Raw genomic sequence first — 17,044 nt, forward strand, 5'->3', positions numbered from 1 at the left:
GCTAACTAAACTTCCTTTCTTGATCTCTAACTCGTTGTGATTAATTGGCTCAAATGATGGCGAGCAGTGAGCCCATTGTTCAGTATCAAGCACATGGAAAGATTCTTTTTCTTTTTTAATTTTTTTTTCAGGAAGATTAGCCCTGAGCTAACATCTGCTGCCAATCCTCCTCTTTTTGCTGAGGAAGGCTGGCCCTGAGCTAACATCCGTGCCCATCTTACTCTACTTTATATTTGGGATGCCTACAACAGCATGGCTTGCTATGCGGTGCCATGTCCACACCCGGGATCCAAACCAGCAAACCCCGGGCCACTGAACTGGAACTTGTGCACTTAACCACTGTGCCACTGTGCAGGCCCCCACATGGAAAGCCTCTTCATATCGTGAGTCATTAGGGAAATGCAAATCAAAACCACAGCGTGATGCACCCCCAGGATGGCTACAGTCAAGTCAGAGAAGAGCAAGTGTTAAAGATGATGTGGAGTGACTGGAAGCCTCACACACTGCTGGTAGGAATGTAAGATGGTGCAGCCATCTTGGGACACCATTCAGCAGTTCTTTAAAATGGTAAACATGAAGTTACTGTATGATCCAGGAATTTCATCCCCAGGTATATATCCAATATAAGAAAACAAATGTCCAGACCAAAACTTGCACATGAATTTTCACAGCAGCATTACTCATAGTAGACCCAAAGTAGGAGCAATCCAAATGTCCACCAACTCGTGATGGAGAAATAAAATGTGAAATATCCAGACAATGGAATATTATTTGTCCATAAGAATGAATAAAGTGGTAATACAACATGGATGAATCTCAAGAACATCATGCTAAGTGAAAGAAGCCAGTTACAAAGACCACATATTGTCTGATTTCTTGGATATGCAATGTCCAGAATAGGCAAATCCACAGAGACAGAGAGTAGACTAGTGGTGGCCAGGAGGGATGGGGGAGAGGGGGATGGGAAGTGACTTCTATTGGGGACAGAGTTTCTTTTGGGGGGCGATGAAAATGTTCTGAAATTAGTTAGAGGTGATGGCTGCACAATTCTGTGGCTATACTACAACCCATGAAGTGCACATTTTCAGTTGGTGAGTATTATGGTATGTGAATAAAGTTGTTATCAAAATAAAAGATAAAGCACCAAACCATCCACAAGAAAGAGCTCCAGGGGCAGGAAGGGCTGGGTGCCAGAGAGAGATGGAGCCTGGTAAACAAAGGAGCAGAGTAAGAAGTGGGGAGACCAGTGCTTCCCCCAAGCTGGCCCCTTGTGCTTTACCTGATTGAGGGTGTGAAATGTGAGACAGTCACTCATGTCTAAGGGCTTTAAAATGGAGCTGGGAAGCCATGAAGGAAATGGGTCTCATGACGTCCTCATCCAGCAGAGAACATGAACTTCTGAACTGAGCAACCTGCAAGAACCTGCAGCCCATCACAGTGATGGGCTTTTGCCCCCCTCTAGCTGGACTTAGCAATCAATTAATTTTCACCAAGATCAGTTTTCTACCCCCAACCCCCATTAACATTCTTTGTAATGCAAACCTCCCTTCTGTGCCTTTAAAAGCCTCTGACTTTTACTCCCTAGCAGAACACTATTCGGGTTTTGACCTGAACCTGTGCTCCCAGAATTGCAGTGTCCTATATCCCCAAGTAAACCCCTCTTTGCCTCTCATTTTGGCTCTTCAGTTTTAGGCTAACTGTCATGGGGTCAGAAAGCAGGGCCTGAAGTGACCTCACTTGCATGGACTGGCCTCCCCTGGAAGCGGGCGTGGTTCCTATGATACTGAACCTCTTAATCAGAAGGTGTGCCTGATGTGCAATAAGCCCGTCACTGAGCCATTGGTGCTTGGACATGGACAAAGCTTTTTTTGAGTCACCCCAAGATGGGTGACTAGAAGAAACTAGAAGGCAGGATGAGAGTTTCTCTCAAAGCCACCTTAACAAAAGAAGAAAGCAGAGGATTTCATAGAGCTAAGAGACTTGGGAGGAGGAGTTTCAGAGAAACAAAGGGAAATTCCCCTTTCTTTCAGTCCAGGTAAGTCCTTGGGCAGTCAGACTTCTGGGCATCAACTGCAGCCCAGGGCTGGTTATCCCGTCATCCAGCTTCCTTGAAGGGGTTCTTTTTCTTCTCCAAAACAAGCATATAAATCCAGTGACCCTTGATCCACCCCTCAAATTAAACAAGAAAACAGTACAGTCACAAGATTAACCTCTTTTGATTTGTGTCTGTGTTCGGAACAAGGTGAAAGGGAATCATGTTCTCACTGAATGTTTACAGTAACCCTCAGGTGCCTGGCTCACCTACGGGGGCCTCCTTGCACTCTCCATTTCCACAGATCACTGACTCTCCTGATTGTGGGTCCTCTCAGGTTCTGACCTCCCTCCATTGGTCCAGGTCAGTGCCTTTTTTTGGGATCAGGTTGACCACCCTGGAAGTGACTGTCTCTGTGCCTGTGTGACGGCCATTGCCACAGGTGGGGATTCTCTCAGCAGGGTTTTCTCTGCTCAGTGAGCACTCTCACTGAATTGAGGGATGTCTCTACTGTCATTCCTGTCTGTGAGCTTTTCTTTCACATGAGACTTTCATTTTCCAAAATTTCTCAAGAACTTTCTCCCTCAGGAACTCCAGCTGGTTTTCTGTTTAAGAACTATGGTCCTGTCTCTTTTAAATTTCTAGCTCCATGGACCAAAATTACTAAGGGTGATTTAAAACCACAATGGCCAGGAAAGGGAACATTCTAATGAGATAAGATCATTTAAAAGGTGCACTTAAAATGAAAGCCTTCAAAATTCTAAAATGGCTTCATCGGCAGTTTTGTTGCAAAAAGCTAACGGAAAATTAAAGCTGTAAGAGGGACCAAAAGGAAAGACCACACAGACATACACAGGAGTCCACCAGGTTAGTGGCCTTACTGACACCCTCACATCCAGTCTCGTAGCAGGGCCCTGATGGGCAACTCCAGAGTTGATGAGACTCTGAGGGTTTTCCTGGTAAACTGCTACGTTATTCCCTTAAACAGCCCAGGGGAAACTAAAATTAGAAGTAATGGGGTTATTTAACACTGCCAGAAATATTTACTCTTTGTCCCAGCTGAAAACTAACAAGATATTGAGAAGGATTTTTTAAAAATAGGCTTTCTTGTGTAAGTGAAAATAAAACCACATACCCAGAGAGCAAGAAGCAAATTAGGGATACTGTAATTGGATGGGTAAACCCACCTCTGTTGTCATTTAAGTTACAACCCAGTTTCTGAGGCACTGAGAGCAACCGTCCTCATCTCACAAATTTTTGCAAAACTGAAAATGCAGCTCCACAGGCAGCTCAGGTCCCACCATCCCCGTCACTGATCCTGACACCTCCCCGTCTGACTCAAAGCCTGGACCCTCGCCAGGAGCATCTTTATTAGACTGTCCCCCATTCCTGAGACTGAAGGAAAAGTTTAAACCCCAATTACCCTGAAAGCCCTAGGGACAAACTTGCACTATTTCTCTGTGTCCTTTGAAGTTGTAAATTTCTCCCTGTCTTTAGCATGCAAACAGCCCAGGAGCTAACAGCCCACAGTCACCTGAGGCTCAACCTGGCTCCTCAATCAGTGAAGCCTGAGGTTAGAGGGAAAAAGAAGGAAAAAGTTTCCTTTTAAATGCAGGCTGCTAGAGGGGCTCTCTCCCCAAATGTACTTCATAGCCTCCTTATCTAGAGCACAGATCAATCTTCAAAGGCTTCTCCACAAATACTAACAACAAAAAAACCTTTCAAGCAGGTGACCTTAACTTGTTCCAACTGCACAGTTATTTATAAATTAGTGAGTTTTGTAATTCTACCTGTTTCATGGCTAAAATTTTTAAACTAAAAGCTGTAAGATCTCTGTATTGTTACATATATATATATGTATGTATGTATATATGTATACACACTATGTATGTGTGATAATGTTCTACCTTCAGGTAGTATTAACAAAATTGATTTCTAAAAAGGGTTCCATTTAATGAACTTAAAGTAAGAGCTTACATAAATTATTTCTAAATATAACAGAAACTAACTCAAATGTTCAAGTTAATGTGTTATAAAATAATCTTTTGTCAATAAAAGCTTGCTTAAGTTTGTTGGTTTAGTTAAAATAGACATGTCTTCAGAGTTATCAGCATTGGATATAATGGACACATACAGCTTTTTTTCTAACTGGGTTATTAATCAAATAAGCTCCTGTTACTTATTTCTCAGCAAGAAACATTAACTTAAAATGATAGCTAACTGCTTTGTCTCATGAAGTTTTCACTAATAATCTAAATATGGTGATTAAGAACAAGTGAATTACACAGATGCTAATGAAATAAGGAGTTTTAAGTGCAATAATTATGTTTCATTGTCTATGTACTTTATAATAGCTTTCCCAAATCTTTTGGTAACTTGAAAGTTTAGAGTTTTGCTAATTGAAAGTAAGTGATGGAAAATTCATTGAATATCTAGATAGGATAAAACAGATCTCCAGATAAGATACGACAGAGAAATGTTGATTATTGTACAGGTGTTATCTATTTTGGCTTCCTATTATAGAAAACCTGAAAGATGTTTGGGTCTATTAGCAAACACACCTTTGCCACATTTAAAAGATTATGCTATGAGGAAATGTATGTTTTCAGTAAAAGAAGATATATGAAATGGAGATATTTTTGTTCAGGAATTAAATTTGTCCTAAAGTAAAATTGGTTATGGGAAGGAAGGTGAAATTCTGAATGTAAACAGGAAAGTTTTTGGAAGAGGAGCCCTGAGAAAAGAGTCTTGTTCCTGGTCAAGCTAGCTAAGATCAGAATGAATTTAATTAAGTAAATGAGTTTTAATATCAAAAATAAGCTGGTGCAAAAGTAGAATTTGGTTTTCTTTGTGTTTGTTATAAGGACAAGGTTTCTTAGGCTTTTAATCTATTCCTGAGAAACAGGATTATGAAAGATTGTCTTTATGTTTGAGTAATCTTCATAAAAGGCAGAGACTTTATGTTTTATCAAAATAATTTCTTGTGCTTTAAGTTAAAAGCTGAGTCTTCCCTATTACAAAGAGCCAAGGTTTTGTGGCTTTGTAAACTTCTATATTTGTCTTTGAAATCTTTTTGTCGCCTTATTTAAATAGATAGTTAAATATTAAGTTTCATGATGACCTGTGATCCTATGTAGGCAAGTATTTTAAGACTTTCTTTGATATTTGTGACAAACTTACCAAAATCTGATTCTAAATGATGTCGTTTTTTGACCTCTAGCCCACATTGGGATTTTTCAGAGGATCCTTGAAATATGTCAAGAGATTTTATTTTCCTTATAAAAAGAGAGAGATTAAACTAATTAGGCTTATCTGATATGTTAAGTTACATGGGAAGCCTTGGAAAATAAAAAAATAACATTATTCCTTCTTTATGTTATATCTTTATATGTACATGTTATGAGAGTTCCAGAAATTAATGTGACAACATGTCCTGGAATAAATGTTGTCTGTCATCCAAATTGAAGCTCAGACTAAATGTCAGGAAATCTCCTTACGTGATTTTCATGTAAAGGCAACAACAACAGAATCTACAGAGATGGTCATATGTGGATGAAGTCCATTCTGCCTCTGAAAAGAACAGTCCCTCACTGCCAGAGTTCTGCCATCCTGATGTCCTTATCACAGGGCAACAGTCTGCTCCTGAAGCAGGGAAATTAAGGTGGGCGAACAATGGCTGTAAATTCACCAAACAGTCAGGACTATGGAAAACCCAAATGGTCACTGGGCTCTTCCCAGCTCTCTGGCAAATCCCAATTCCCAGGTTTATCTTTTTGGTGTTTTATTTTTTATTTTTTTTTTTTTTGGTGAGGAAGATTGACCCTGAGCTAACACGTTGCCAATCCTTCTCCTTTTGCTTGAGGAAGATTTGCTCTGAGATAAATCTGTGCCAGCCTTTCTCTCTTTTGAATGTGGGTTCCTGCCACAACATGGCTTGCTGAGTGGTGTAGCTCCATGCCCAGAACCTGAAGCCATGAATCCCGGGCCCCCAAAGCGGAGTGTGTTGAACTTAACCACTACACCACTGGCAGGCCTCTATTTTTCAGTTGTTACATTCCTTCACCCACTATAGGAAAAACTATTCTGTCCAGAGGCCTTAGAACTCCTCCCTCTGGGTCCTTTGAGCACCTGCCTTGTCCTTCACTCAGCTGCCACTTCCTACGGCTCATCAATATGTTCTTGTTGCTGTCTGTGGTTTCAGGATGTGTTAATGCCCTTCCCTTGCCACAAAGCTGATGCCCTCACAATGGCAGAGAAACTGCTAGAACACGAGCTTCCCACATGGGATGTACCTTTCCCAATCTCCAGTGATTGAGGCACCCACTTCACTGGGCAAATCATATGAACCTTAATGAAAACTTCCAAACTTCTTGAGATTATCCCTGTCTGTATCACCCTCAATCATCAGGCAAAATCAGGAAAACTAATGGAAAAACTGGATTCAAGCAGAACAAGTATTAATTTCCCGGGACTATGTGAACTGAGGAGGATGTTCTGATGTTTTGTTTTTCCGAATTTAAAGAAACATTTTCTCTTAAACTAACAACAATTTGGTAACACATACCTTTGTGAACAAAGATGAAACATTGACTTTTTCTTCTTACCTGATCCCTCCCTTTCTCAATTCGAGAAACTCTCAGTGAGTATTCTTATTTTCACTTGTATAAATAATCAGGCCAAGTTTTTAATTTAAACGAATTAGTTTTACCATGATTATTTTTGGCAAAAAAAAAAAAAAATTGAGGCTAATTGTAGAGAGAAAAATTCTGTTTGCACCTTGTAGACATTAGATTCTAATCCTGTTAATTGTCTATGAGGTTCGTTACATAATGTGGACTGGACTCCCCTGGCCTAAGGTATTGCCTTCGGCCTTGCTGACTGTTGGCAGTGCCCTCTTTGGAAAACATGGACTAACTCCACCTGGGACAGTCACCAGCAGATCAGTGTCTGTTGGTCCACAACCTTCTGCTGCTCCCCTGTTGTCTTATGTGAGTGTGACCAGCTGCTGTGAGTCTCCACTGTCTTATCCCCAGCCCACCACCAACAGGTTAAAGACACTTTCCTGGATCCCAATTTAAAGGAACCTGTTGGTCACACTCTAGAGCCTGGTGACTGGGTGTTCTGGAAGCATCATCAGAGGACAGCCCTCGAGTTCCATGGAAAGGACCTTACCAAGTGCCCCTGACCACTGACACTGCTACAGAAGTAGAAGGCACTGCAGACTATGTGCCCCTTCTGGGTACACCTTCCACCTAAGGACAACGGTGAGCTGATGGATGTCTAGACAGCTGGCATATGGCAGGACAATGCCTTCATAGGATTCCATTTCGAGTCATTGTTAAAAGAGAAACCCAACCACCATCTCAGAGGTCTAGGCGAGACTTAATGACCCACCTTTACACCCCATTTACTCTCCATTGATCACCATTGCCAAAGATTCTGTCCTTGCATTGATGTTGTCCGTGATGAGCTGACTCCCTCCCTCCTCGAGCTTCCCAGCCACTTCCTCCCGGGACCCAGAACTGGTGCACCCCGCGTGCACTTGCAGGAGTCTGGTGACACGTCTGCCCCTGACAGGCCCAGGCTTGGAGCTTCATCCCAGCCCAGGACACAGCCTCGGCGATGAGAGGGGCGCTGACAGCCCTCCGTGGTGGCTGCGCTGCCGGCTGCAGAGCCTCTCACAGGCCCGGCCCTGTCCCTCCCTGCCGGTGCTGCTCTCCGGGAGCCCGCCTTTCACGGATGGACTGGCGCCGAGAGCTCGCAGCACGGCCTCCACATCAGGGCTCCCCCAGCCCAGCCGCAGCCAGCCCTTCAGCTTCCCGCTCAAAGGGAAGACCAATCAAAAGAGCGATTTCACGGGTCAGGAAAATGGCCAATGGCGATTGTGGGCCTGTCTAAGGCCCGCCCCCCCCAAGTGGTCGGAGCCAATAGCAGTCGCGAAGCTGGCGAGCCAATCAGGATGTGGCAGGCCGCAGTCGGGGGCGTGGCGTTGGACCAGGACTGTCTGGGAGCGCGCCTGAGGCCGGCTGGGGTCCCCGTGGCTCCCGGGCAGCGGGGCGCCAGGGCCATGTCCCTGACCTGCAGCGCCGGGACGGGGAGCCACCCAGGGCGGTGTACCCACAGCTTGAGGGTCGGGGGTGGGCACCGGGTACACTGCACAGGTGCAGTCGCCCTCTGCCCTCGCCCTTCCAGACTCTTCCTTCGGAAGCAGCACCGAGTGTTGCACTTGAGCTCTCTCCTGCTCGTCTCTGCTGTGCTGGGAGCTCGCGAGGGCGCTTAAACGATGGGCAGTATTTACAAGGTCTTGTAATAAGAATGATAGAAACCGGCATATGCGGAAAAATCTTGCTTCCCCCATTAGATAGGGTTTTATTTCCTGGTTGTTTATACTGATAATTTTTTTAAAGCAAACCAAGCAAACAGGAATAGATGTGCTGACATCCCCTCTTTCTTGCACCAAAGGTAGCGCCCAGTATGCGCTCTGGCGCCTGGGGTTTCCTTGTACGGAAAGTCCGGCTCCCTCCGTCTCAGCTCCAAGAATCTGCACGGTCGTCTGCCCCGCACAGTGTCCAGAGCGTGGCGTGAGTCAATCGGCCTGTTCTGTGCAGCGGAGACTCGGGTGTTTCCAGCCTTGACCCAGAACGCTGCCGTGCACGTCCGCGTGTGTGCCTCTTCCTGCCGTGTGGGTGTGCAGGGGCTGCCAGGGGCGGAGGGCTGGGAGTCTGTAGATATGGGCAGATCCCTTTCCGTAGGCGATATGCGAGGGTTCTTGCTTTCACACACAGGGTGGGCTTCTGCCTTTAACTTGTTCATTTTTGTATGCTCAGCTCATAGGTGTCTCCTGGTTAATTGTTGGATTAATATGTTAATAGTTTACACATCGGTGGAACCCAACCATCACCTCTGTCATCTTGCGCTTCTAGAACAAGCGGTGCCCAGAGACAGCCTGATGTGGTGAGGGCCAGAATGACCCTGGGACCGGACTTCACATGGTCCAGTTCAAGTTTCACTTGTTCCCGGGGAGCTGAGGCTGACGGCTAATCATCTCAGCCTCAGTTTCCCCTCCTGACCACTGTGGTATCTTCCAAACTTTATAAAGAGTATGTAACTATACAGTAACTCACACTAGCCTCTGCGTTCTCCTTTCATAAAAGCTGGTTTTGAGGCTTCTGTTATTGGTCATTGCACAGCATGAAATCAAGCTGCTCAAAAAATTTTTTTAGAGGTGAAGTATTCCAAGTGTAAAGGAAAAGTACCTTCTGTTACCTGACAGGTGAAAGGAAGCTTCTGGGTTAGAAGAAATTTGTGCATTTCATCATTCTGAGGAGCTGTTATGTTCAGCAAAGGCTTTGTCCTAAAAGAGAAAAATACCGTGACTAATACTTTCAGAAGAGCTATCCAGCCATTTTTGGTATACTAGGGTCTTCTCCAGTTGAAATGCCTAAATATGATTTTAAGAGTTCATAGTACTTACTTGAAGCAACACAATTAAGAAACTTCATGTGAGGGGGAGGTGGTGACAGGTTGGTGTGAATTTAACCTAAAAGAACTTACACTGACCTTCTCTGAGACAGTGTTGGCCATTCCAGGTAATTTCCTTTTGTGTTAGAAGTGTTTGTGTCTCAAGAAGAATTTAATGGAAATCTCAGCTGCAGAAATTTTGATTAAAATCCTACTTTCTGCATCCAAGAGCCGCCTCAGAAAGTTGAGAACCTTCTGAAGAATTTGTCCTGCCTGGAAGGGTAATTTTTCTTCTGGCTCAGTATTGTAGTTTGATTGGAAGCAGAATTAGCCCATTGGCTATCAATTAGCCTCTTGTCTTTCACTGACTAAGGAGGAGGCCAGAAGCAGTATTTCTAGGCTTCCAGACCACCACTCTCATGAGCTAGGAGATTACAATGCTGGGTTAGGGAACCAGAAAGAACTTGAGGTAGTTTGAGATTTCTGAATGGTAATGTTGATACCAGCCCTGATATTGGTTCCCTACATTAAACCCAGCATATATGGGTTAAAACCACAGCTCTCATTCCCTGCTTACTCCTGGCTTCCTGGCTCCAGAATCCACTCTCCGCCATGGAGGCAAATGGCCAAGGACAGCCACCTGCAAATTCCCTATGATCCTCCTCCCTGTAAGCAGCCTCCCAAGGCAGAATGCAGGCTGGTGGGAAAGCTCCGACCAATATCAAGTTGTAAACTTTCATCACAAATTAAAAATGAGTTTCTTAAAAATGTAACTTGACCAGATATGAAAACATTTAAAGATCTTCAGTATTGAGAAAGACTAGGCTTTAAAAAACAATAAACACCTGTGTCATTACCAAAAAGAGACATCTTTAGATAAAATAATGAAGGTTCCATGCTGTGTAGATAATGCAGATGGTTCCAGTTATCTGGTCAACGGGCAAAAAGCAAGCCCTTGAGGTCTTGCACTCTGATCTTTTGTCGTTTCTCGGTGCTGGAATGTCATCTTCACCTCTTCGTGTTGGATGACTACAGACGGTGGTGGAGGCAGGAAGCCTGCGTCTACTCACCAGCCCTGCTCAGCCCCGGGAGGGGGCTTCTCAGCTGGGGGCAGCTGCTTTCTTCTCCTGGCCATCTTGTGGTCTAGGGATTTCTTGGCCTCTGTGTTGGTCAATGAAGGTGTGGCGGTGCTGATGTTGAGGTGGCTGCTTACAGTAGGTCTCCTGTCCTTGAGCTTCCTGATCTGTGTGGCCATCCTCTCTGGCTGTCTTTGGCGAGGAGGCCCCTGCAGCACTGTGGTCTATACCCCGATACAGCTTCTGTCTACTGGTCTAGCTTGTTCTCCTGCACCTGGTTGTCATTCCCCTCCATCAGTTCTCCCTGCAGAGGAGGGCTGGAAGACTGTGGTTGTCACCCTAGGGTCTATGCATGTAGCAAGGTGGGGACCGTGGCCTGTATTTGGTCAGGCCAGTGCTGTGGGCCCGACCTTCGGGAGCACTCTCTGATCCCGCATTCCTTCCTGCTCTCACTATTCTGGTGGTTCGGCTGGGGTCGCTGTGGAGGCCCCTGCGATGTGAACAGTGGCTATACTGGCCCCAGGCTGCTGCACATTTACTGTCTGCACTGCAGCTCCACCAGGCCTGTCACATTTGCTGCCTCTGCCCCCTTTTCCTTCAGCAGCATCAGACTGCACAGTCTCCCCATCTCCTGCACTGCGAAGGTCCTTGCTGCTCAGGGTGTGGTGACAGTGGCTGGGCCAGCTCACCCCTCAAGGGTGCAGTGATGGAGACTGGAGCTGGAGGCGGGGCTGCTCAGGGCTCTCTGGGCTCCGCTTCTCCTCCCACTACTGAGCAAACTCTTCTTTGGATTATTTGGGTTTATTGAGACTTGTCTCTGGTTGGTGGGGAATGGGGTCTCTTGGCAAATGTCTCCTGTGCATGTGAGAAGAATGTGTCCTCTGCTGTGTTGGGGGCGTGTTCTGTAAAGTCAGTTCGGGCAGAGTGATGACAGTGCCATCCAGGGCTTCCACATCCGTCCTCGTCTCTGTCTAGCTGCTCCATCAGTGATCGAGCAAGTGTTGAAATCTCGGACTGTAGGTCTTCTGTTTCTCCTTTCAGTTCTGTGGGTTTTCTTTGTATAGTTGAAGCTCTGGATCTAGAAGCTATGACTCTCCTGATACACAGCCATTGAGGACTGTGATGCCTTCCTGGTGAATGGCCCCTTTATTATTAGGAAATGACCACCTTTCCCTGGGAAATTCTTTGTTTTGAAAGCAGCACTGTTGGCCCTGGCCTGCGCACTCCCCACTGGACACCACGTGAATGCGCTGCTCCCTGGGAGCTCCCTGTGGGCCAGGTGCTGTCTGGAGGGGCCTGCCTCCCACCCCCAACCAGAGGCCTTCGGGGGCACATCAGAGAACCAAGAGACCCTGAGTTCCTGCTAGTCTGCCCACCCAGCTGCAGGTTTGAGCCCACTGTGACGCTCTTGGAGAAGCACGGGATGAGTGGTGGAGTGGGAGGCCCCAGCAACTCCACCTGGTCGGCGCATGCTGGAGCAATGTCCTTGCTGCCCCCTCCATGTACCATGCGCCCTTCCCACCCCTGCTGACCTGCCTCATCCAGAGCGGAGTGTCCTCTACACCTGCTTGGAGGACGCCTGGTGGGGTGATCTTTCCATACCAGCCTCCCCTCTCCCAGACCAAGGCCCATCTGTGCTCAGCATGTGCTGCTGTCAGCAGAAAGCAGATGACACAGAATGCACACCACGCTGCCCCTGCAGCCGCCCTCCTTTCCTGCGGTGGAGCCTCAGCCTGCTGGGTCTCTCTCCTCTTTCCTTTCCCTGTCTCTTGGCTTCCTGCACTTAGCACAGAGTCAGGTCTGCTTTTTTCTCCCTCTGACAATCCGCCTTTATTAGGTAATTACATGGAATTTGTAAGGACACTGATGTGACTATGGGCGGGGTTGGATTCAGATCCACCAGGTTGCTGTTTGTTTGTTATCTATCCTGTTTGTCCCCATTTCCCTCTTTTTCTACCTTCTTTTGGGTTAATTACTCGTATGATTCCATCTTATCTCCTGGCTCAGCCACTTCATTTCATGTTCTGTGGTTGCTTTGAGGATTCCTGCCTCCATCTCCTGTTTGTGCCAGTCTACCTTCAGGTGACACTGTCCACTTCACAACAGTCCACTTCTGTGTCCCCTTCTTGGCAGTCTGCTATTGATTGTCATGTTTTACTTTTATATGAGTTATCAACCCCACAACAAATCATTATTTTGGCTTTAACATTCAATTATATTTTCATAATATGGTGAAAGTCTTTGATATTTGCCCCCATATGTAGCAGTCGTGGTGTCTGTGTTCCTTGCACAGTCCCAGCTGTCCATCTAGGATTGTTTCCCTCTGCTGGAGGGGTTCCTTTCACATCTCTTGTAGTCGTGCTCTGCTGATGATTAATTCTCTCAGTGTTTGAATGTCTGAAAAATCTTTATCCCGGCTTTTTTGTTTTACAGTTTAACTGAGGTGTAATTGGCATAAATATAAAGTACTCATTTAAAGTGCATAATTTGACAAGGGTTAACAGTGATTAACATATTGATAACCCATGAAGCCATCACCTCCATCGAGACAATGAACATGTCCATCACCCCAAGTTCCCTCATGCCCCTTTGTGAGCCCTCCCGCCCCCCTTGGCCCTCCCACCAATCTACTTTTTTGTATTTTCTGGAATTTTATGTCAATGGGATCACTGAGTTCATTGTTTGTTGTAGTTTGGATTCTTTCACTCATTATGATTATTTTGGGATTCATCCGTGAGGTTGCCTGTGTTGACATGGCTCTTTTTATTGCTTAGAATCTCCCTTTTCTGTGATAAAATACACAACACAAAATTTACCACTTTAACCATTTTTATGTGTATAATTCAGTAGCACTAAGTACATACACGTGTTGTATAACCAGCACCACTATCTGCTTCCAGGACATTTTCATCATCCTCAAATCTTGTCTCCTGTGGTATATAATCTGTTAATACCATCCAGTGTTCATTTCAGACGTTATCGTTTTGATCATTAGCAGTTTGATTTAGGAATTTTAATAGCAAACATGTTCCCCTTATCATGCTAATTTTCCCTCTACCTTCCTGAGCATATGGATATGTAACAGTTACTTTAATGTCCTTGTCAACTAATTCTATCATGTATGCCATTTCTGGGTCTGCTTTTATTGGTTGCTTTTTCTCTTCATAGAGTCATATTTTCTGGATTTTTTTCGTATACCTGGTAGGTTTAGATTGGATACCAGACATTATGAATTTCACATTCTCAGGTGCTAGATTTTCTTGGTGTTCCTTTAGCTATTTGTAGGCTTTTGGGAGGATGCTACCAATAAACCTAGGAACAGTGTGACCCTTTGAGGCTTGCTTTTCAGCTTGCTTAGGTGGGTTCCTAACAGCCTGGAGTGTAGACCTCACTGGGCCCCGCTTCTGAGGACCCTGTGCAGTGTTTGTGAGGGAGAGGTCTTTCCAGCATTGTGGCTGTGACCTCAGGAGTCCCCCACATACGTGTGCCGAGCTGGCCACAGCTGTGGGTTCTGTGGGACCCCCCACTGGTCTGCACAGAGCTCTTCCCTGCAGCTCTCACCCCAACCCCTGGCCTCAGCACCATGGTTTCCGGTTGTCTTGGCCTTCCCAAGCACCGAATCCTCTCTTCCCACTCGGGGGACCCCTGGGCTTCAGGTCTCCCTCCCTTGCTGCAGCCGAGAAACTCCCCAGCAGGCTTCTGGAGCAGGAACACGCTGACTGTTTCTCTGCTCAGAGCCATCACTGTCTGTTGTCCAGTGACCAAAACCTGCTATTTCATGTAATTCATCTGATATTTTAAATCCACCCTTAGGTGGAAGCAAAATTGCTTGACTGCTTATTTTCTGTTAATTTTTATATTACTTACTGATTGCTTGGAAGACAAGTTCATAATGGCTATATTCCTGTTCATAGTTCAAGTATGTCTTTATCCATGTTGGATGTTGGGTGTTCAGATATGAAATGATCATGGCAGGGCATAGGATGTAATGTCTGAGCAAACTACCAGACACCAAAATCTTTTACAAATATTAATTTATGACATCAGGTCCTATTTGCATGTCATAGAGTTACAATTTGCTTGAACATGAGAGTCTCACATTTATTTTCTGGGTCCAAGCACAAATGCATCTCTATCCATGTGGGGCAGGCAGGGGTCCAGATTGGCGATGCCTGCTGGGAATGGTACCACGTTGATCATGGAATTCACCTGATGGTCAGATGCCAAGTGACAAAACCATCGGTGGTGGAGATGACTGGTTCAACACATTCTTCAGCGAAACTGGGGCTGGCAAGAGTGTGCCCAGAGCAGTGTTTGTGGACCTGGAGCCCACCGTGTTGGTAGGTACATGGACACTCGGAGCAGCTGTCCTGGGAGTGTGGGAGAGCCTTGTTAAAGCCCCCATGTGCTCCTTTGGATCCCCCTGCAGAAGGGACGGACGTACAAGTGTATGCCCGTGGTCACGTTAGGTCACACACTGGAAAGTTAGTGCCTGAAAAGGCCGTGGGACTCAGGCTTGTAATTGAGAAAAACCTGCTGTGAGGTTGGCCGGCACGGAGATGGGCTGGGGATGGAGTCACTCGTGGCCTCCTCGGCCCGGTCAGGTCGTTGTGGAGACCCTGTCTGCAGGGCGCCTGGGCACCAGTCCCTCTTTAGTGCTGTGGGCTCCCCCAGGCTGGAGCATGAGTCTTGACCTGCGTTTTAGACATAGAAAGCTCAGTATAGAACATTCGTTGGGTTCCTCCAGATTAGAAGTCTGAGGTAGTTTCCGAGGAGAGCTGCAAAGACAGCACCTTTCAGTGGCCACCAGGGGATGACAGAATGTCACCGTGAAGCCTGTGAGACCCAGGCCACATAGGGTGCCCTGATGGGACTGCCCAGCAACAGTCATGCTGGGGACTGTCTAACCTGTAAGGGATTTTTAAATTCTACCCTTGACTGTAGCTACAGGGATGGAAGAAACACACATGTGTAGAGTTGCGTGTGTGTGGGTGTGAGAGCTCTCCTCCCTTCTTGGGGAACCGGTCACGCTGGCATTTGTCCCGAGAGTTGACTCTTCTCTCCTAGAACCATTGGGTACACTTGTGGTCTGTGTATTACACAGAAATGTTTCCTGTGAGACACCGATGCTGCTGACCTACAAAGAACAGCGTGTGCTTGGTAGGAGGGGACGGTCCCGATCTGTCCACCCTGGTGAGTTAACAACAGGCCTTAAAGACTCATGGTCCCTGTGTCCTCTTTGTAGTTGAAGTGCACACAGGCACCCACAGGCAGCCCTTCCACCCGGAGCAGCTGATCACCAGGAAAGAAGACACAGCCAATAATTACGCCAGAGGCCATAGCCCCATCGGCAAGGAGATCGTTGACCTGGTCCTGGACTGGATCCGTAAACTGGTGAGAAGAGCCCTGAGAAGGCCATCTGTGGATGCTATCCTGGACAGGAGGGTAGGCCTTGGAATGTGACCTCGAGGACATTTTGGCAAAACCGACACCTTAATCATGAGTCCACAGTCTTACCCTCCAGTGTGGCTGTGGTGCATGCATACATCTTTACGGTCTGTCTGCTCTGCCTCTAAGTGCCATGCATATTCACTGTGGAGGGTGTGAACCGTGTAATCTTGCGGAGGAGGAGATGTGACCGGGGATGTTTGGAGGTTGCGCTGTGCCTTCTGCCCGCGTTGGCTCCCGTTCTCTGCTTTCTCTCAGGTGGATCTGTGCTCGGGGCTACAGGGCTTCCTCATCTTCCACAGCTCCGGGGGCGGCCCCGGCTCTGGGTTTGCATCTCTGCTCATGGAGCGCCTCTCGGTGGACTATGGCAAGAGGCCCAAGCTCGAACTTGCCATTTCCGCAGCCCCCCAGGTTTCCACGGCCATGGTGGAGCCCTCCAACTCCATCCTGACCACCCACACGACCCTGGAACATGCTGACTGTGCCTTCATGGCGGACAGAGAAGCCATCTATGATGTTTGTTGCCACAACCTGGATATCGAGCTGCCCATGTACAACAACCTCAGTCATCTCATCCGGCAGATCGTGTCCTCCCTGCAACTGTAATGAAGAAAGCCCAGCATTTATTGAGCACCAACTGTGTGTGGCACGTTCTGGATGCTGGAAACACAGCAGCCAACAGAGACACTGTCCCTCCTGGTGGAGCTGAGCAGACAGGCAGTCAGAGGCCTGTGATAACATGAGAGCTAGTGTAGACAGGACCGTGCGCTGATGGAATTAACAGCCATGTTGGGGTGCAGGATCCGGTAGTGGGCCCCATGCTAGATGGGCTGATCTGGGAAGCCTCTCTGAAGAGGTGATGCTCGACTGTCCTTTTAACAAGATCCCTGTGGCTGCTGTGAGGACAGTAGGCAGCCAGAGGATCAGTGGGCAGGGGAGGCTGCAGCCTGCAGTGGTGGGCGTGTGACAGAGAGGGAGCGAATGGGTCAGGAGGTGGAAGCCCCTGGCCTGAGAGGTGAGACCTAGG

The 17,044-nt window shown here is 46.8% G+C and overlaps 1 protein-coding gene across 1 annotated transcript; it reads left to right on the forward strand.

The window, feature by feature from the left end:
• Positions 1–10,682: 10,682 nt before the first annotated feature.
• On the forward strand, positions 10,683–16,623 carry LOC124227210 (tubulin alpha-3 chain-like). The gene is made up of 4 exons (XM_046641059.1): positions 10,683–10,697; positions 14,689–14,913; positions 15,815–15,963; positions 16,276–16,623. Exons 2-4 carry the CDS (start codon positions 14,790–14,792, stop codon positions 16,621–16,623), a joined length of 621 nt encoding a protein of 206 aa, XP_046497015.1. The 5' UTR covers positions 10,683–10,697; positions 14,689–14,789.
• Positions 16,624–17,044: the final 421 nt, after the last annotated feature.

This window comes from Equus quagga, chromosome 15 (assembly GCF_021613505.1).
Source record: "Equus quagga isolate Etosha38 chromosome 15, UCLA_HA_Equagga_1.0, whole genome shotgun sequence".
NCBI classification, from domain to species: Eukaryota; Metazoa; Chordata; class Mammalia; order Perissodactyla; family Equidae; genus Equus; species Equus quagga.